We start from the raw sequence: 20,282 nt of genomic DNA on the forward strand, positions 1-20,282 counted from the left end.
GATATATTAACAACAAATTATTCTATTAAAAGCTTAACAAAATGACCAATGTTCAAAACTGCATCGCTTTTAATCAATTGTTACATTGGACCTTTGATCAGAGAACCAACCACATGTCCTATGTTACATTTATGAATAAACACGATTCTAATTTTACATTGGACATTCCTGAATAAAGCTTGTTTAGAAGATAGAATGATTTGTAGAAGCGTGTCTGAGACACTACTTAGATGTATAGAATGCCATAATAACTGCTTCTCAATCATTTCAGTCGATATTTTCAGAGTCGCACTGCCTCGCAAAATTGAAAACGCTCAAGTGACAAAAAGAGAATGAGTTACACAAAACTGTATTTTGGTCTTTTTGCCAAACCATGTTTTACCGTTTCGCTGGATTGGATCAGCTGCAACTTCTCTTTTCATATTATTAGCGCATTGCGTGCATATAGGGGAATGATATTGAGCACAAGATTGGGCATCATGATGTCATTGTATCAATTTGATTCAGATGCATGGTCGATCAAGCATATAAATATGCTTCCCGGCAGCAACACGAGCAGAGTACATGCGCAACTTGCTCACACATATTTGCAGAGCGATCAATCACCGAAGAGAGGAGAAGCTGTATGTATTTGTTAGGCGTGGGCTCCTTTCTCGAGTTCCTACAACAAGATGGACGGCGTCGTCATCGTCATCATTCCCCACCGCAATTTCTTGTTTCAACCGACGGCTGATGCTGATTGCAACACAGCCGTCACCACCACCACGTCATGCAGTGGGATACTCACACATGATGATGTGGGCGAAACCGTCATAAAAACGGGGTGAAAATTGTGGGAGAATCAGTGAGAGAGCAAAATGTCCTACATACAGCTCAACGTTTTCCCTCCTTCTGTTGTTACATAGGACACATAGACGGAGGGGAAGAAGTGACGTCGTGGGATTGAATGAATCAAAAGGGACCGTCCATAAATGACGTAGCATTTTAGGGGGAGGGGGGAGTTTACGATTTAGCTAAGAACCATGTATTAGGTATGAGAAAATAGGCTACGATGGGGGAGGGGGGTGTCAAAAATTGGCCAAAAAATGCTACGTCGTTTATGGACGCTGCCAAACAAAGCACAGCTGGTGTCTCCGATTAGCACACCGCAACAAAATGTCGATATTTTCAGAGTCGCTTTGCCTCGCAATATTGAATACGCTCAAATAACAAAAAGAGAACGAGGTACACAAAACTGTATTTTGGTCTTTTTGCCAAATCATGTTTTAGGCTTACGCTGGATTGGATCAGCATTCGCTCAGCTGCCAGTTCTCTTTTCATGTTATCAACGTATTGAGTGCATGTAGGGAAATGATATTCAGCATCATGATCTTATTGTATCAATCCGATTCAGATCCATGGTCGATGAAGCATATACATATGCTTCACGGCAGCAACACGAGCAACGTGCATGCGCGACTTGCGCACATATATTTGCAGAGCAATCATTCACCGAAGAGCGGAGAAGCTGTATGTATTTGTTTGGCATTGTTCGATTGTGTTGACGGCGCCGTCATCGTCATCATTTCCCACCGCTATTTCTTGTTTGCGCCGACGGCTGGTGCCGAATGCAACACAGTCGTCACCACCCGTCGTGCAGTGGATAACTCACACACGAACAAGTGTGGGCGAAACCAGCATTGAAACAAGGGGAATATTGAGAGCAAAAAGTCCCAAATACAGCTCAACCTTTCCCCTCCTTTTGTTGTTACATAGGACACATAGACGGAGGGGAAAAAGTGACGGCGTGGCATTGAATGAATCAAATTGTTGTTGTTCGTGGGAGACTTTTAACCCGAAGGTCATTCGTCCCTTCTTCAAATGAATCAAAACAAAGCACAGCTGGTGCCTGCGATTATCACACCGCAACAAAATGAGCAGTTCAACTTGAATGTTGAAGCAGTTCAACGCACGTGGATACAAAATGAAATAAAACATGCTTGTTGTGTGCTCATATCAAAATGTCCGATGTTACTATAACTGAAACAAAATGACCGAAATGAATGTCCAATGTAACAATTGTTGAAACAGAACGACCTATGTGATTTATCGTATGTACATATTTTTGGTCAAAACGTCCTATCTGATGTTTTTATAGGTTTCAGTGTAATTTCCAAATAAATTGACAAAATTTCATTTCATACGTTGAAATCTATTACACTGCTTCCCTCTACAAGCAACACAGTGGAGAAAAATTCACCTTCAAGCTCGATTTACTCGAAATGTGTGAATTGTTAGATAGGCCGTTTTGAAAAGTTACGCGAGAAATGTTTTATTTTTCTGATATAAGACGCACAGTGTTCACAGTGAAACAGTTAGGTGGAAAAGGTAGGAATATCCATTCTCTATGTTCTACATACGTTTGTTTTTTGTATTATTGCACTACTTTCATAAAAATTGAGGTCCGGCTGGTAGGAGCACTAGTTTGAGGTTGGAAAACCAGGATATGTGAGGTTAGTTTCATTGGAACTTTCGCCTGCGCGATTCTTGCGCTTGAATAAAACACGTTTCGGAACATTCTCCGTTGCCACTAAAAACACCATTGGATAGAGAAATGAGTTTTCTACCATTGGATCTCATTCAATTTCATGCATTACTTCACTTAAGCGGTGAAAATAAATATTTTGTTCCGAATGTTTTGAAACCATGAACGGGTTTGACATTGCTTTCGGAAACCATAATCATGACGACAACAGCACACCACAGCGGACGAATTCTCGTTTTGGGAGCGAGTATTTACATCTACTTTCACTCTCTCTCCTACTCTTTTACTCTCACACCGAGCAGGTAGGAGAGAGCTCTGCTGTTGGTCCAATCGATTTCCATAAGCCATAGTCCATTACTCTTGCGGTGGTTCGTTTTGCCGTGTTCCTGAGTCATTTGAGGCTAGCTGCCTGCGGAGAGGGTCAGTTTGTCTCAGTCACCATCTGATACTGACGGAGGATGGATGTGCTCCCCAAAGCACGGTCCTCCGTGAGGCGTCTTCTGGTGGCTGGACGGGTTTTTTGTGGAGGGGCTGGGTATCGAACCCATGACCTTCCGCTTATGAAGCGAAAGCGTAACCTCAAGGCTACAGACCCCCCTCTTATATGTGATCTAAATGTATACTTTTCTTTGCCGTATGGATAAATCGAGCCCACAATCCCTACCATTTGCTCGATCAGTTGTTTTTCAATAGTAAATTGATTGTTTATCAAAAGTCTTACTATTGAAACAGTTAGCTGACTTTTGGATTAATTTTATGAGTACAGAATATATTCTAGTAACTATTGCATAGTGTTCATCTGGCATGGTTTGTCTCAAGTTCGTTGAAAATCAATGGAGCTCTGAAGCTACCATGGTAGAGAGGGTTAAAAAAGCTAGAATTTGTTTTTTTCTGTTTTTATTTTATTGAATTTGAAATTTATATTTACATGAAAAATAAGGGGTTTGTTAGTATATTTAGTTATTAATATTTTGAATATAATTAAAAATGCCTATTTTATTCTTAACATGTTCACTGGATTTCAACTAAAAATTTAATGCTGAAAAAACTATATTTCATAGATTTCAACTCTGATTTACTGGCAAACAAGTTCTAAAATAATAGTTTTTTTTTGTGATTTTCTTAAGTAAAATAATTTTCAGTCAGATCTAGAGATTCTGCTCTCTGCTCTTTCTGCTCAAACATAGGTACTGTTCTTGTTCAATAAAATTTATGTCAAAAATTACATATCGTCACTTTGTAACTTGTTTTAAAGGCGCACAATTATACAATTGTGCGCTTGTACAAGAAAATTTATATCAAAAAAAAATGTCAAAAATGTCTCATTGACCAACATTGCAAAAGAAAGTTTTTAACAAAGACGGTAATATAATATCAAAAGATAAAACTGATCTAGATCAGTTGCAAGTTATCTAGACCAAAACCAAAGCAATTAAAACGTAGTGCAACTTATTGCAAAATATTCTGTCGAAGATACCAAACCTCTAGCATGCATATCCAAAGCACTAGACGCAGTGAGTCCCAAACTTTTGAAGATCGTGGCGCCCTTAGCAATTTTTTGGAATGACGCGGCGCACCGAAACAAAAAACCGCAAAACACTGTAGGACGAGAACTTTCCTATGCACAAGCTTGTTTGTATCTTTGTATGCTTCATTTATACAAGTTTCTAAACGAGACAATAACTTGAAGAGAATCACTAGGAACGAAAAATTCCATTCGATGATAGCTTTCGAAGTTATCTTTGAAATCAATGTCGGGTTGTTATCGAAATTCAAATTTATTTGTAAATCATCTCATAAAAAGATATGATGAGTTGCAAAATAGGGAACTTGTGAAACTTATGTTTATGTTTTACTTTCGCGTTACAACATGGAGAAAAAACACCCTAGTTTGAAGGCAACCAATTTTTGTTTGTTGAATTTCAAACTAGCGATTTAATTGTTTTTAACCTAATATTTGTTGTTTCAAGCTAATGGTTTTGTTTGAAACAAGCTTTTTTCATTGACTGTTTTCAATTTAAATTTTTATATTTTCCAACGAGTATTATAGTTGTTTTAAACTAAAGATTTAGTTAATATTAACAAACAGCTGGTTTGTTTTAACTTAAAACTAGTTTGTTTATTTTTTTTAGTAAATTTTTAGTTTCAAATTAAAATAATATGTTGATTCAAAGATAACATTATATTGAAACTGATGATGACTGTTATTTGAAGAAATGTTTTAAATTTTGATGCTAGATTTGTCGGTCACTAGTTTTAAATTCAAACTTTGGAGGATTCATTATAGAAGATGGATTTTGAATTAACTCTTCTTGCTTGCTTTCAAAAATACCTGTTTACTACCAAAACTGATGTTTATGAAAGTCAGCTATTATCTGTTGTTTACAAATTCACAAAAAAAAACAGATTTTCGAAAGGACTTGCAACTAAACAAAAAGTATGAGCAGTCTCAATCACTGTACTTCGATGGCGCGACTCAAACAATTCGTGCCTCTGGAGCCAGCCTTCAGATACATTTATTATACATAGTGGCTTTTCGCCCTCGGCAAGCAACAAACATAACAAAATATTAATGATTAGACAATTTGTAAAGTTTTCTATGATTAAGGTCTGATTTTTAATTTCAGTATTAATAAACTTGCGGCGCCCCTGGAAAAGTGCTACGGCGCACAGTTTGGGAAGTACTTTACTAGAGGTTTAAGCTGTCGAAATAAGTGACCTGCCTAAATTTGCCTTGGGGATGCTGGACCTATTTTTTTTAAATGCATGTGTTTTTTTTCTAGTAATTTACGACCATTCGTATATGGAAAACTTAAAATAATAAATTTTTCGATGATTTTTCGATAAATTTTTTTATGATTCTCATGCAGTTTCACTCAACAAAAAAATGTATTGGTTTTAATTGCTCTAGGGGAAATTTGAACATCCCTAGCAACCAACCATACAAAACATGGGAATATGGACATGAGATATTTGAAAGAATTTTGAAAATCGGTTAAGCAATCACTCAGATATAGCTGAAAATCCATTTAGATGTTATTGTCCCGGGACTCCTAGTGTTTAAAATGATTTTTGAATTATCGTAACTTATCTATCTATTCGCTGATCATATACGACGCCCTAATTGATCACATAAGGGGGTAGGCTCCGTCATTGATTTTGGAATTTTCAAAAGCAGTTTTTTCATTCAAAATCAAGAAAATTTACAGGAAAATGTGTTCACTGTATTCTTTTCTCCAACCGACAAAACCAAGTTTTGAACAGAAAAACTGCTTTTGAAGTTTCGATGATGACAATGATCTAGCTGATCTGGGTAATCATTCATGTGTAACCACATAACGGATATAATTCGCGAAGTAACGACAAATGCTAGTGATTTGCACATTCTGTCTACTTCCATTATGTAAAGTACCTATATTTCCTTTTTCCATGGTACACATGTCTTGGGAAGCAAATAAACGATAATATCTCATTCATTGATTTTTTTAATAGTGAATGAATAGTTCTCAAAGTTGCGTTATCAGAGGAAGGCAACTTGCAAAAGTTTTCGACAATCTGATATGCTCCACAGCTGATATCGGCATGACCTTGAATTACTTTGTTTGTCGATGCAGCTAAACTCGCGATTAAAAATTGCGGCATGATTACGAACGTGATAGAGCTAAATATTTTGTGGTTTTCACTCACCTGTGATGACTGAGAACATTTCACACGCAAATAACCAGTAATAGCACGGAAATAGTGGAAAAAAAACACGATACCGGTCGTACAACACAACCTGTTGATAAGAAATGGTAATCGATTCTGATAACAAACGAACACTGACTGAATCTGGCATCACAGCAGCTGTCACGCAGAATTCTTAAGAAAAAACTGTTATACGATTGTGTACATTTTTTTCAGGATGGACTGGTATAAATTTGGAGTATCTACAAACTTGGAGGCTGGCGCACACCTTTGCCACGTTTTGCAAGACTCAGAAACTGATGAATTGTATTATTATTTTTGTTAAATAATAACATCAAGTAGAGTGAAATGTTATTGATTACAACAAGAAACACGAAAAATTGAAAAAATATATCGATTGGTTCTAAGCAAAAGAGATCACGAATTTCTATTTTTCAAGGATAAAATGTGACTCCCGTTTTACTTCACCGAACTAATCATGCGAACGGAAGATTCGACCCTGGCGGTCGCTTCTCCTGGTCGGTTTTGACGTTTTCATTCATCTCTTGCAGATCGATGAATGGGAACGTAAACAAAAATTTGCCTTCGTGGTTCGGCTTCAGTAGTAAAACTTTGCACTCGTGGGAAAAAAATCGCTTCGCGGCTGCTTCCGTAAAAAGATGTGAGAAACCATCAGTGCAGCTTCTGCCCGTCCACGTAGATTATTATATTCCGAAACTGTGTTAAATAATTGAAAGAATTATTTCAAATCGCTGTCTGATAGAGTACCTAAAAGAATATCACCACAATGAACCAAGAAATCCGCATAAAAACGAAGCACTTTTACGCCTTGCTGGTGATATTAGGCTTCCTGCTGATTTATAGCTTAAGTTCGAACCGAGGCTGTGATAGCACCACCGATCAAACGCAACTGGATCGGCGAGCCTTCCAGGAGAACCGGGAGGCCTTCATTCCGAACCAGAAGGGACCAACCATTTACGCCATCACGCCAACGTATGCGAGACCCGTGCAAAAAGCGGAACTGACCAGGTAAATATGTGTTGGAGGTGAATGTACTGATATAGGTGCTGTAGTCGGTGATAAGATAAAAAAACGCTTTCAGAAAAGATCATAGAATGGACAAGACACGTAACTTTTCAAAACGGCCTATCTAATAATTCACACATTACGAATAAATCAAGCTTGAAGGTTGTGAAAATATATTTTATTTATATAAATTGTTATAACATAAATACTATTTATTACATTTGGCTTGAATCTCCTCAATGTGATTTTTGAAAGTAAAATTCTTATCTAGCATGAGTCCTAGATACTTAACTTCATCTGACCAATTTATTGGAACCCCTCTCATCGTGACAACATGTCTACTTGAAGGTTTCAAATAAAGAGCTTTTGGTTTATGTGGGAATATTATTAGTTGAGTTTTGGAAGCATTAGGAGAAATCTTCCATTTCTGCAAGTATGAAGAAAAAATATCTAAACTTTTTAGCAATCGACTACAGATGACACGCAGGCTTCGTCCTTTGGCGGAGAGGCCTGTGTCATCCGCAAACAAGGATTTTTGACATCCCTGAGGTAACTCAGGTAAGTCAGATGTGAACATATTGTATAATATTGGTCCCAAAATGCTGCCTTGGGGAACACCAGCTCTTACAGGAAGTCTTTCAGACCTGGAGTTCTGATAATTAACCTGAAGTGTACGATTTGACAGATAATTTTGAATTATTCTAACAATGTATGTTGGAAAATTTAAGCTTTTTAATTTTACGATCAAACCTTCATGCCAAACACTGTCGAATGCTTTTTCTATGTCTAGAAGAGCAAGACCAGTAGAATAGCCTTCAGATTTGTTGGAATGGATTAAATTTGTTACACGTAAAAGTTGATGAGTGGTCGAATGTCCATGGCGGAATCCGAACTGTTCATTGGCAAAAATTGAATTTTCGTTGATGTGGACCAGCATTCTGTTCAAAATGACCTTTTCAAAAAGTTTACTGATGGAGGAAAGCAAACTGATTGGAAGCTTCTACAGGATTTTTGTCTGGTTTTAAAATTGGAACAACCTTAGCATTTTTCCATTTGTCAGGAAAATATGCTAATTGAAAACATTTGTTGAATATATCAACTAAAAATGATAAGCTACTTTCTGGAAGTTTCTTGATGAGGATGTATAAAATTCCATCATCGCCAGGAGCTTTCATATTTTTGATTTTTTTAATAATACTTCTCACTTCTTCCAAATCAGTCTCACAGGTATTTTCGAAAACGTTCTCTTGATTGAGAATATTTTCGAAGTCCTGAGTAACTTGATTTTCAATTGGACTAGTAAGTCCTAAATTAAAGGGCTTAGAGCCAGGGTCCAATTAAGAAATTTTATTTTCAAAATTTGTGTTTCTTAATTGTGCAAAACGTTTCTTGATGTCTTTCTGCAAATCCTGCCAAATAATTTTCATAGCAGGATCGCGAGTGCGTTGAAATTGCCTTCTCTTCACGTTTTTGAGGCGGATCAAGAGTTTAAAACATCGTCTATAAGCACGGATTCAAATTTTACTAAACATTTTGGAATTGCAATGCTCCTGGCTTCAACAATGGAATTTGTTAAAGTTTCAAGAGCATTGTCAATATCAAGTTTAGTTTGTAATGAAATGTTTACATCAAGATTAGAGTCAATATACGTTTCATATATATTCCAGTCGGCTCGAAAATAAATGAAAGTGGAGCTGATAGGATTGAGAATCGCTTCTTGGGATATTTGAAATGTAACAGGGACATGATCAGAATCAAAATCAGCATGAGTAATCAGTTGGCTACAAAGATGACTAGAGTCGGTTAAGACCAAGTCAATCGTAGATGGATTTCTAGAAGAGGAAAAACATGTAGGGCTATCAGGGTATTGAATTGAGAAATATCCTGAAGAGCACTCATCAAATAAAATTCTGTCGTTGGAATTACTTTGAGAATTATTCCATGACCGATGTTTGGCATTAAAGTCACCAATGACAAAGAATTTTGACTTATTGCGAGTCAATTTTCGCAAGTCAGTTTGGAGCAAATTAACTTGCTGTCCAGAGTATGAAAGGGCAGTTCGGCAGCTATGAAAGTATATTTACCAAACTGTGTTTCAACAGAAACACCTAAAGTTTCAAAAACTTTAGTTTCAAATGACGAAAACAGTTGATGTTTTATACTCCTATGAATGATGATTGCAGCTCCCCCACATGCCCCATCAAGTCTATCATTACGATAAACAAAAAAGTTAGGATCTCTTTTGAGTTTAGATCCAGGTTTCAAATACGTTTCAGTAATAACTGCTAGATGCACGTTATTAGCTGTAAGAAAATTAAACAGCTCGTCCTCTTTACCATTCAAAGAACGAGCATTCCAATTTAAAATATTTAAATTATTATTTGGATCTATTAAAAAAAGGTAATCCAATAACAATATGATTTGTAAATTTTACACCTACTTGGACTGCTTCAGTCATAGTGGTGGCTTTGAACATTGCATCAATCATTAGATTCAATTGTTCAGTTAGAAAATTAAAATCAGAGGCAGACATATCACTTGAAGTGGGTACATTTGATGATTTCCCATTAGAATTTTCAGTAGACGAAGAAGCGGAGTAGGAGTTACCTGTGGCGGTAGGGTTTTTTCCATTTGATTTGAAACAAGTAGAACGAATAGGAGAGGAGTTCAAATTACCTGCTACGATATCGGCAAAGGATTTTCCGTGGGTAGATACATTCGAAATTGAAAGATTCGAACGGATTAAAATTAGTTTGTGAATAAGCATGATTATGATCTTCCTGATGGGTATGATTCCTAATCAAGCGATCGTTAACTGAAAAATGAGTATTGTTCGATACTCTACCAGGGAAATTCCGGAAACGACCGTTATCGTAACGGATATTATCTTTCATCTGCCTGGCACGAACCTCAATAACTCTCCTTCGTGAAGGGCAATTCCAAAAATTTGACTTATGATTGGCCCCGCTATTAGAACATATAAACTTGGTGGTATCTTCCTTCACTGGACAGACGTTCTTGGCGTGAGAAGAACCTCCGCAAATCATGCATTTAGCATCCATGCGACAATTTTTTGTACCATGACCCCACTTTTGGCACTGACGACACTGAGGTTCTGGTTATTTCCTCTAGGTTTCTGGAAATGTTCCCACGTCACACGGACATCGAACATAAGTTTTGCCTTTTCTAAAGCTTTAATATTTTAGTTCTTTTTTGTTAAAGTGAACTAAATAATATTCTTGAGAAAGCCCTTTCCGAACAATGCCAGATTGGGTTCTCTTTTCCATAATGATTACTTGGACTGGGGAAAATCCAATTAAATCATTTAATCCGACCAATTGGAAGCCCACACAATAGAAACCTCAGCCAGCGCAGTTGCAGGCTAGTGTAGTGTGCTATTTCAATACCTAAAAATAATGCGCTCTCGGGCTAAGGATTGGATATATATAGAAAGCGTTGTGTTTGGATGGGCATCTAGTTCTTCCAAAAGAGGTGCACTTTGCGAAAAAGGACCACGTGATTATTGAGCTGAAATCGAATTCAGGTTAACTTCTGCGCTCATGAGTCTTCTCATGGCGTAGGGGTAACGCGCCCTAACTAGGGATCATGGAGTCGTGAGTTCGATTCTCACTGAGAAGACGTGTTACTTTTCCGCAAAATTTCACATCAATTTGTCCATCTAATCCAATTGCAAACTATATGTAATGTTTAGCTTTTCGGTAGTTGTCATTTATTCCATTTTTGAACTCTTTAGGTGACTTATAGTCACTTGAGAGACCTTTCAAGACAACTTTGAACAAACGTTCAGTTTTGTCGTCATAAGTAAAAAAATTGTGCTTCTTCTCGTCAAGATGATCTTTAAGAGTTTCCGGCAAAACGAGACAGTCTCCTTTCTTTGCGATTTGGAAGGAAACCTTGATTGATGGAGTTCAAGATCTACTGCCTAAATCCTCCAAATTTCGAGAGGTTTTTTCCAAAGACGGTGTCCAAGAAGAATTAGGAACGCTAGCTTTCGCCAACGGGTCCAACGAAAAATCGAAGGCACGGGTCCAAATAAGGATCGTAAAGGGATCAATAGTAGAAAAAATAGTACTGAAAAGTACTGTTTTAGTAGCACTGAAAAGTACCGTTTTTAATTTTAGCACTGAAAAGTACTGTTTTTGTAGCACTGAAAAGCACTGTTTTATTTCTTTAGGTATTTTTCAAGAAAACTTCCAAGCGCAGAGAGAATTCGTGTACGCACAGCACAAAGGTCCGATGCGCACTGAGTCGTGAATAAGTAATAAATTCAAATATATGATGGGACTGAGTGCGCCTAGTCAATGTTTGCAATTTCAAATATAATTTATCAAGGATGTCTCCGGTTATCTAAATTAAGTTTGGTCACTTTGTGGTGCTGCAATAGGTTCTAGGATTCTATAAAAATATTCTTGACGTGTATAGTCAAACATTGGCCACTTAGTGGTTCAGAGTGAAGGGTAAAAGCATCGGTTTTGGCCAGCCTAAGAGAAAATGTCAATAACAAATTTTGGGAGAACCGTATTTATACTACAAATATGTCAAATGCAAGCTTTCAGTCTATATTATGTGTGTAAAATGTCAAAACTGAGCTAAAATCATCGTTTCGCTTCGAAAATATCGTTGGACAATAAAGGCTACCAGAACCAGTTTCGGCCAAAAACATAACTTCGGTTCCTAAATTGGCCAATCACATTGATTTCTTATGAGAGTGGCCAAATTAGGATTACCCTGCCCATTTAGATGTATGAGAGTTAAAATTATAAGGAAAATAATTGTTTTTCTTTTTTTTAATCAATTCGGACGAGTAAATAAATGTAGCTCTATTATGTGAATGTGATCTACTGAACACAAAAAGTTTTATGCTGATTGGCTATGTGAAACGGTGTATAATGCACTATGGCTACAACTGGCGTATGGCCAAAACCGGTGCTTATACCCTAATATAACAAGAAGAAAGAAATTAAAAAACGATTTTCTCATTTAAGAATCAGAGTCTAAGCCCTTTTGGAAATTATTCAAAATTTTGAAATAACTTCAGACACCAATTCTGACATTGAAAGAGGAAAACAAATTATTACTAACTAATTGCGAAAAATCTCAAAAACTTGCTATGCAGTTTGAAAGCGCGCATAATTTTCATTTAGAACTTACTGGTCCGATGGAAAATCAAGTTACTCATGATTTCATTCTCAATAAAGTGAACGTTTTTTAAAATACTTGGTAAACTGATTTGGAAGAAGTGAGAACTACAGTCGAAGCGCGTTATAACGACATCGCAAGGGACCGTCGCAATAGAGAAAAGTCTTTATAGAGAATAGATATAATATTGAAATATTTTTCATGGGACCGAAAAATGTCGCTATAGAGAGCTTTTGTCGCTATAAAAGTTGTCGTTATAACGAGCTTCGACTGTATTATTAAAAAAATCAAAAAAAAAGAAAGCCCCTGAAAGGCTCGATTGTAAAATTAGAAAACTTAAATTTTAAAACATACATTGCTAGAATAATCCAACGTTATTCGTCAAATCGTACACTTCAGGTTAATAATCAGAGCTTCAGATTTGAAAGAATTCTTGCAAAAGCTGGTATTCATCAAGGCAAATATTATACAATAATTTTAAATCTGACTTTTCTCAGGGATGTCAACATTCTTTGTTTGCGGATGACACAGGCTTCTCCGCCAAACAGATTTTCAGGAGACATGTTGTACGCAATACCAAAATAGAGAAGCTGTTGTAATACCAGGAAGAAAACTCTGAGGAGGATTCAAGATAAAATTTTGTAATGATTTTGAAGCTCCCTCTTTGGTATAGTACTAATGAGTTACATAGAATATCCAACGTTGAAACAAACGTTTGTTCCAAATGTCGGATAAAATTATTGATAATTTTAGACAAAAATCGTTGCAAACTTCTATTGCCACGATAAATGCGTTATATATTTAGGTTAAGCTAGGTTAAGTTGATTGAAAGCTTTTTTTTTTCACTTATAAACAGGTGAATTCAACTTACCTGTGAAAATTCTGGACTGCTAAAGGCAAATGGAATGTAATATGTTAAAAGACACGGACATTGTCTTCAGCCATTCAGCTGCACAGACTGTAACTTAACACTAGACAGTGGCACTGCAGAGACACATTCCTGACTAAAAGTTTCAATGGCTGAAGCGGAAATCGACCCCACACCCCATAAAACGATGCGATTTCTGCCTGACGACACTAATTGCTCGACCACGAAGCCCACGGAATGTAATTGTTGTTACCAAATTTAAATAAATGCTTAATTCAGTTTTTCCTAGATATAAGAAATTAATGTAATGTTTGAAATAATACTAATACTACGGACGCTATTAGCCCTGTTGTGTCTATTGAGATAAACGACGTAGCACTGCATAAATGCTAATTTCATTCTCCTCCTCATTTAGGTTATCACACGTAATTCGCCTTGTGCCGAATGTATTTTGGGTGATCGTTGAGGATGCCGAGCACACAACCACCCTAGTCACGAACCTCCTGAGGCGAAGTGGCCTGCAAGACCGAAGCGTTCAACTGTCTGCCAAGACACCTACAAATTTCAAACTGCAAGGCAAAGATCCCAACTGGCTTAAGCCACGTGGTGTGGAACAACGCAACAAAGCCCTGGAATGGGTGAGACAGCACATGACTGAGAATGGAGGGCGGGAACGACATTCTGTGGTCTATTTTATGGATGACGATAACACTTACAGTACAGAACTGTTCGCAGAGATTTCAAAAATCGAGAGAAATAAGGTAAGTTCTAATCTAGAGTAGATTCACTATACCGTTTTGATTTATATTCCCATCGCTTAAGGCCAACATTGGCTTCAAATGCATCTGATAGGCATAAACTAGGATATTTGAGAAAATTTCAATTTCTTCGCAAAAACTAATTGTTAGCTGTTGAGCATGCCGATAAAAATGTTCTTTTTAAGTTTTTTAGTATTGTTTTTACGTAAAAGTAGGGAAGAACATTTTGATTCAAATGCCGAATAGTGTGTAAATTGTATTCAGATGAATAATGTAGCTATATTCATCTATTCTAGGTTGGCGTATGGCCGGTTGGATTGGTTGGGGGTTTAATGGTCGAAAAGCCCGTCCTCAACCGAGACGAAATAGTCCTTGGATTCAACAGTGCTTGGCGTCCGGAGAGACCATTTCCTCTGGACATGGCTGGATTTGCCATTAGCTCTGATTTGCTTTTGGACAATCCGCAAGCCCAGTTCAGCTACGAAGTGGAACGTGGCTATCAGGAGAGTGAAATCCTTCGTCATCTAACCATTGTTCACGAAATGCAGCCGTTGGCAAACAAGTGCACTGAAGTCCTCGTGTGGCATACGCGGACAGAAGCACCGAAACTCGATGCCGAGAAGCAACTTGTAAAGTCTGGGAAGCACTCCGATACCGGATTAGAGGTGTAAGCATAGTCTAAGACGAATCCAATAATGATTTTGTCAGAACTGACTCAAAACAAGTGTGGCTTATGAAAATGTTCAACATAATACTTGTGAAACACTCGTAACTTACGAAGAATCATTTTTATTAGTATAATTTTGCTAAGCAATTTTTCCTGTCCGTATAATTTGTGTGTTGCTCATTTACGAAGCAGTATTAAATTATTTGGTAGACATAGTTGTACATGATATTACAGACAAAGAACTCTACGTAACGCTAAACCGATTATTAGGTGAACAAGAATTACAGAAAGATAAAAAAATGTCCATTCGACAACTTTTGCATGTCTAATATAAAGACTTAGTATCACGACTAGAGATGTACCGAATATTCGGCCGGCCGAATATTCGGGCCGAATATCTCGATTATTTTGATTTTGCCGAATATTCGGTCTGCCGAATAATGAAATCTGTTATTCGGCCGAATAGGCCGAATAGTGACCGAATAATAACAAAATAAAATAAATTGTAACAAAACATTATGTTTCAGACGAAGGAAAATTTAAAAAATACCATTAATTTATTCAAGTGATGATACATCAAATTTTCCTTTTGATGGATTCCATGGATGCTAAATGTTTAAAAATGTGAGAATTTTTCCGTTCTACGGCATTACGATGCTGCTCAATATACAAATCATTTAATATTTCACTCATCTTGCATGGATTGTATTGTGGCATTATTTTTACGTAATCTGAAAGTGCTTTTCATCTTGGCTTTGTAAAAAAATATGGAAACATATTTTTTCATTTATTATCGCTTGTGCCATTATAGGAACACATGTGACTATAGTAGCACTATTTCTAATTCCCGTTCCAATAGCTTATAGGCAAAACAAAAAAAAAAACAATCGTATTTTTACAAAACTTTTAAAATTTTACTTTATAGAAAGGCTGTCGATTAATTCCAAAAAGTTCTTAATTTTTCATTCATTCTCAATTCTTTATTCAAAAATAAAGAACAAAGTTTCTCTACTATAGGAACAATAGGTGTACTATAGGTGCAAGTGAGCTAGAATTTTAAGCAAAAAATCATTTCTTGAACAAAATCGAGCTGTGAATCAATGGTACTTAGATAAATAGCTCCTGACCTTCATGTAAAAAAATATTTTGCAACGATTTATAGGAAAACGGTCGTAAAAAGCTACTAGTGCGAATATAGGGGACTGTCTACTAAGGGAACACCGACCCTATGCGATGTATTTGCTCCAATTAATATGGAGCACTTCCAGAAGTCGGATGAGAAATAAAGCGACGTATTAACCTAGTTCCTTAAAAAGTTGAATGGATCAAAACTGCAATCAATAAGATACAAATCCCTTACTTTAGAAATATAAATCCTCAGAACTTTTGAATTTTGTTTTTTCTTCACACGGTTTCAAAAGCTTAAAACGATCATTCCGATCAATTCTTCACCGTGGAAGCTATCCCTATTTAAAAACTAGGTGTTATTCGACCGAAATTAAGGGTTTTATTCGGCCGAATATTGAGTCATTATTCGGCCGAATGTTCAGCCGAATATTCGTTTGGCCGAATAATAATTTCTCAACTATTCGGTATTCGGCCGAAAGCCGAATAGTGCTATTCGGTACATCTCTAATCACGACAACTAACATTGAACAGCATTTAATAAGGTTTGCGATTTTTTATCATCCCATTTCATTTCGGACGGAAAGATGAGCAAGAGCTAAGAACACAAAATAGCAATGACCACTAGTTTGGCTCTTCCATTCAAAATTCAATTCACAGATAACGACAAGAAACTGATAATGATGTATAGTGCTTAGTAAACGCATTTACCGAATTAGGAGTTATTAGCACTCATCCAATTCACCCATTTTTAACTCAATGCCTTCATTTTGAACATTATTTGGGTTCTGTTACACTCGTTGCCCTTCACCTACAAAGCACCACATAGTTGTATAAGCCGTACCTATTTAAGAAGATTATCTTTGAAAGAAAAGCATTTCTCGAATTTCACGTAGTTTGTACATAAATAGCGTTTACGAGTCCAACTTTTTATCGACTTGTTTAATCTTCCCTTGAATAGATGCCAACTAGAAGAAATATTGAAAAATAAAATCACACTATTCTACTCTTGGCTATTGTTAGTTATTGAATCACATTCCTTGCATTCATTAATAATTTATGATAAGGTACCGCGGGGCAAGTGGGTAAATGGGGCAAGTGAAAATAATTGGAATATTTTACTGAATATGTGAATTAATGTTTTAAACTCATGCGTAAATCTTTGAGGCCATTGAGAACATTACGATAGGCAAGAGATTTCTGAGATTTTTCAGCCATTATCAAGCTTCCGAATTCTCACTCACTCTCACGATAATGGATTTCTCCCTCACCACAATTTTCAGCGAAAAGCTGGCTTGCGAAATTATCCGTCTACAAAACAAAGCAAAAATAGATAATGGCACAACTCCACAGCTGTGAGAATTTTATTTTATCTTTCTCCTCTCCAAGGAGAACTTTTCATGTGTCCATCGCCACAAGCAGCAGTTGCTTTTATGCATCAAATTAACTACTGCTTTCGTCAAGTTGATGTGGTAGCATGGTTAGCGTACACATCGCGGCTGTTTTTAGCAATGTTGTAGGTTCGAATCCCGTCGGCGGCACCAGTTTATGTTTATCGTGCTCCCGAGTAACCGAATTTGTCTGTCAAAACCATAATGAATCACATTTAACTCGGTTACTCGCGAGTTAACGTTCCTGAGCTTGTTGCTACTTCTTTTGACATGTTCTCCCGAGCAGGCGGGTGCGAATTTACTCACACCTAGCCAGTTCGCGAGTCTGTGATGTTTGTTATGCTTTGGTATACACTCGTGAGCTGCTTCGTGATGCGAACTTTTCCAGCACTGGCGAAAATATGATGGGGTGAAAAAGAAATTATCCCCGGAGTGGAATGATTTTCGGTTATCCTCCATCGTAACTTTAGGGAAAATAAGTGCGAGCGAAAAAAGATTTTCACGTGAGGAAGTGAAAAAGCATTCTCCTTACGTGCGAAAAATCGCAGATTTCGCATCATTGATACGATAATTCAGAACCCTGGCCATTATTGCATAATAGAGCGAAATATTGTTAACCTGTCAACTATAACTCCGTAACAACTTGGCGGCGTGCAATCTTATTTTAATATTTTCTGTAGAAAAAAGATGCGGAAAATAATTTTCTATACCACTTCTAAGTTGTCCCCTCTGACAGTTTTAAACTGCAATAAAAAAAAATTAGAAATAATTTGACACAGACCTAAAAATAACTAAATTGAAACACTGTCAATTTTCTAATCACGTGGGGCAAGTGAAAAGTTTCTCATTAGAGATTGAATTTGTGTTTTTTCTATAGGTAGCTATAAGTATAAAAGGTTTGCAATTATCATAGAACAACAGAACGTGCTGATAATTCAAGAAACACTATACTCAAAGCGTTAAATGCTATTATCATGGCCAAATCATGGAACTTCTCTAAAAAAAGGTTGCCAAATAATACGATAATTAATATCGTATTATTTATATGTTTACTTCGGAAAGCCGATTAAAAGGAAGATGTTGATTGAAAAGTTCCAATATAAGAGAACGCACGGAAATCTCGTGGAATGTCTATGTAAAGCTAGCTCAAAACATAAAAAAATGGGGTATAGGTGGGCCCAGATAGCCGTAGCGGTAAACGCGCAGCTATTCAGCATGACCATGCTGAGGGTCGTGGGTTCGAATCCCACTGGTCGAGGATCTTTTCGTAAAGGAAATTTTCTCGATTCCCAGGGCATAGAGTATCATCGTACCTGCCACACGATATACACATGCAAAAATGGTCAACCGGCAAAGAAAGCTCTCAGTTAATAACTGTGGAAGTGCTCATAAGAACACTAATCTGAGAAGCAGGCTTTGTCCCAGTTGGGACGTAACGCCAGAAAGAAGAAGAAGAAGTGTATCCACATAAAAAAGTTTCCAAATACTTTATTGAAGGATTTCGTTTGATTTCTCTTGAAGAAACATCCGACGTCATGTCCGATTTTCTTAAAAACAAATAATGAGCGGTGGAAATTCTAGAGATCAGAAATGTAATTGCTGTCCCATGATGTAAGAACTAACATTGTAAATGTTGCAATTATAATGTTATCGAATCATTTCAACAAATATAACTGAACAGAATGTAAATTCAAGTAACAAGAATAAAATTTTCTTTGTTTACGTATTACTTATGTTATTGTTCATTGGGACGCCTTAACAAATGTTAAAGGTAATGGAAATTGTGAACGTAACTGTTAGTTTTTGAATTTATTGGTCAAAACGATAAACCCCACCTGTGGGGCAAGTGAAAAGTAAGGAGAGGTTTTTCAAAAAAAAATTCTGTACTTTTATCTTTAATTTTACATAAAAATCAATTTCAGGTACTGCTTATATTTGGTGAGAGTCAAGCCAAAAAATATACACGACCTTATTTGTTTTAATTCAGGGTCTCTAGAATTTGAAGAATCCCAACTATGCGAAATCCATTACCCACTTGCCCCACGGTACCTTATTGCGATTTATCAATTTTATCTCGTGAAGCCAATCAGAGCGGTGCAACGAAAGTCCATTTTAAGGCGAAATAGTATGGAATTCAGCTTCAAAAATTTTCCTACATTAACCCCTCTACCGGCAGCTTCATTTTTTACCGCAAAATAAATATTCAAATCGTTATAACTTTTTTGTTTTTCAATATTTTTGCACCATTTTTTTCACAAGATCTCAAACAACTCTTCTAGTTTAGGATTCCGTATCGATATTAATTATTGGTGAACTGGTTTTAAAGATATTTCGATGTTCCTTGGGGGACCGACATTTTCCATATAAAATGTCTTTGGAGGCCATTTTGTTTTTGATCAATTTATCAAAAAAAAAAAAAATGTGGGCTATATAACGCCATGTAATAAGAAGCTACTCTTAAAACATCATACAATTCTTGGAGATATCTGAAAATTACGATATGATGTTTTTTGAAGTTTTTAAGATCTTAATTTGGTCAGCGTGGTTCCAGAAACCTAAATGCTTATTACATAAAGAGGGCTGCACCAAATTGCTTCATTTTTTCACTACATACTCTCATTAATGAATTGTTTCGAAGAGTGAATATCCGAATACGATTAAAATTCTGCAGTCTGAGAAATTAACGGGGGGTTCTAGTTACGGGTCGGTCCCCCAAGGAATTTTGGAATATATTCAACACCAGATGGCCAATTATCAATATCGATACAGATCCTAAAACTAGAAGAGTTTTTTGAGAACTTGTGAAAAAATGGTGCAAAAATAATGAAAAACAAAAAAGCTATAACGATTTGAATTTGAAATTTGCGGTAAAAAATGAAGCTGCCGGTAGAGGGGTTAAGAAGAAGTGGGAACACAGACCAACAGACGTAACACTGAAGAATTTCAAACTGGAACTTGTTGTGTTCCAAATTTTACAATTAAATCCCGACGCATCGTTTTTTCTTCGTGTTTAATGTTTACACTACCGCCATCTATTGAGTGTGTTGTGCAAAACAGTGTTTCGTGGAACATGCTC

At 36.6% G+C, this 20,282-nt stretch overlaps 2 protein-coding genes across 2 annotated transcripts in view; one reads left to right on the forward strand and one right to left on the reverse strand.

Annotated features, from left to right (window-relative positions):
- LOC5571587 (molybdenum cofactor synthesis protein cinnamon) overlaps positions 1-6,385 on the reverse strand; it is a 31,882-nt gene extending 25,497 nt beyond the window's left edge. The window contains exon 1 of the mRNA XM_021848649.1: positions 6,212-6,385. Coding sequence (XP_021704341.1) covers positions 6,212-6,362 — 151 coding nt within the window. The 5' untranslated portion in view covers positions 6,363-6,385. The remainder of the gene's footprint in view (positions 1-6,211) is intronic.
- Positions 6,386-6,735: 350 nt separating this feature from the next.
- Positions 6,736-15,013, forward strand: LOC5571591 (galactosylgalactosylxylosylprotein 3-beta-glucuronosyltransferase I). The gene is made up of 3 exons (XM_001659744.2): positions 6,736-7,240; positions 13,681-14,026; positions 14,320-15,013. The coding sequence occupies exons 1-3, from the start codon at positions 6,999-7,001 to the stop codon at positions 14,692-14,694; spliced, it is 963 nt and encodes a 320-aa protein (XP_001659794.1). The 5' UTR covers positions 6,736-6,998; the 3' UTR covers positions 14,695-15,013.
- Positions 15,014-20,282: the final 5,269 nt, after the last annotated feature.

The sequence above is a fragment of the Aedes aegypti genome, chromosome 3 (genome assembly GCF_002204515.2).
Source record: "Aedes aegypti strain LVP_AGWG chromosome 3, AaegL5.0 Primary Assembly, whole genome shotgun sequence".
NCBI classification, from domain to species: Eukaryota; Metazoa; Arthropoda; class Insecta; order Diptera; family Culicidae; genus Aedes; species Aedes aegypti.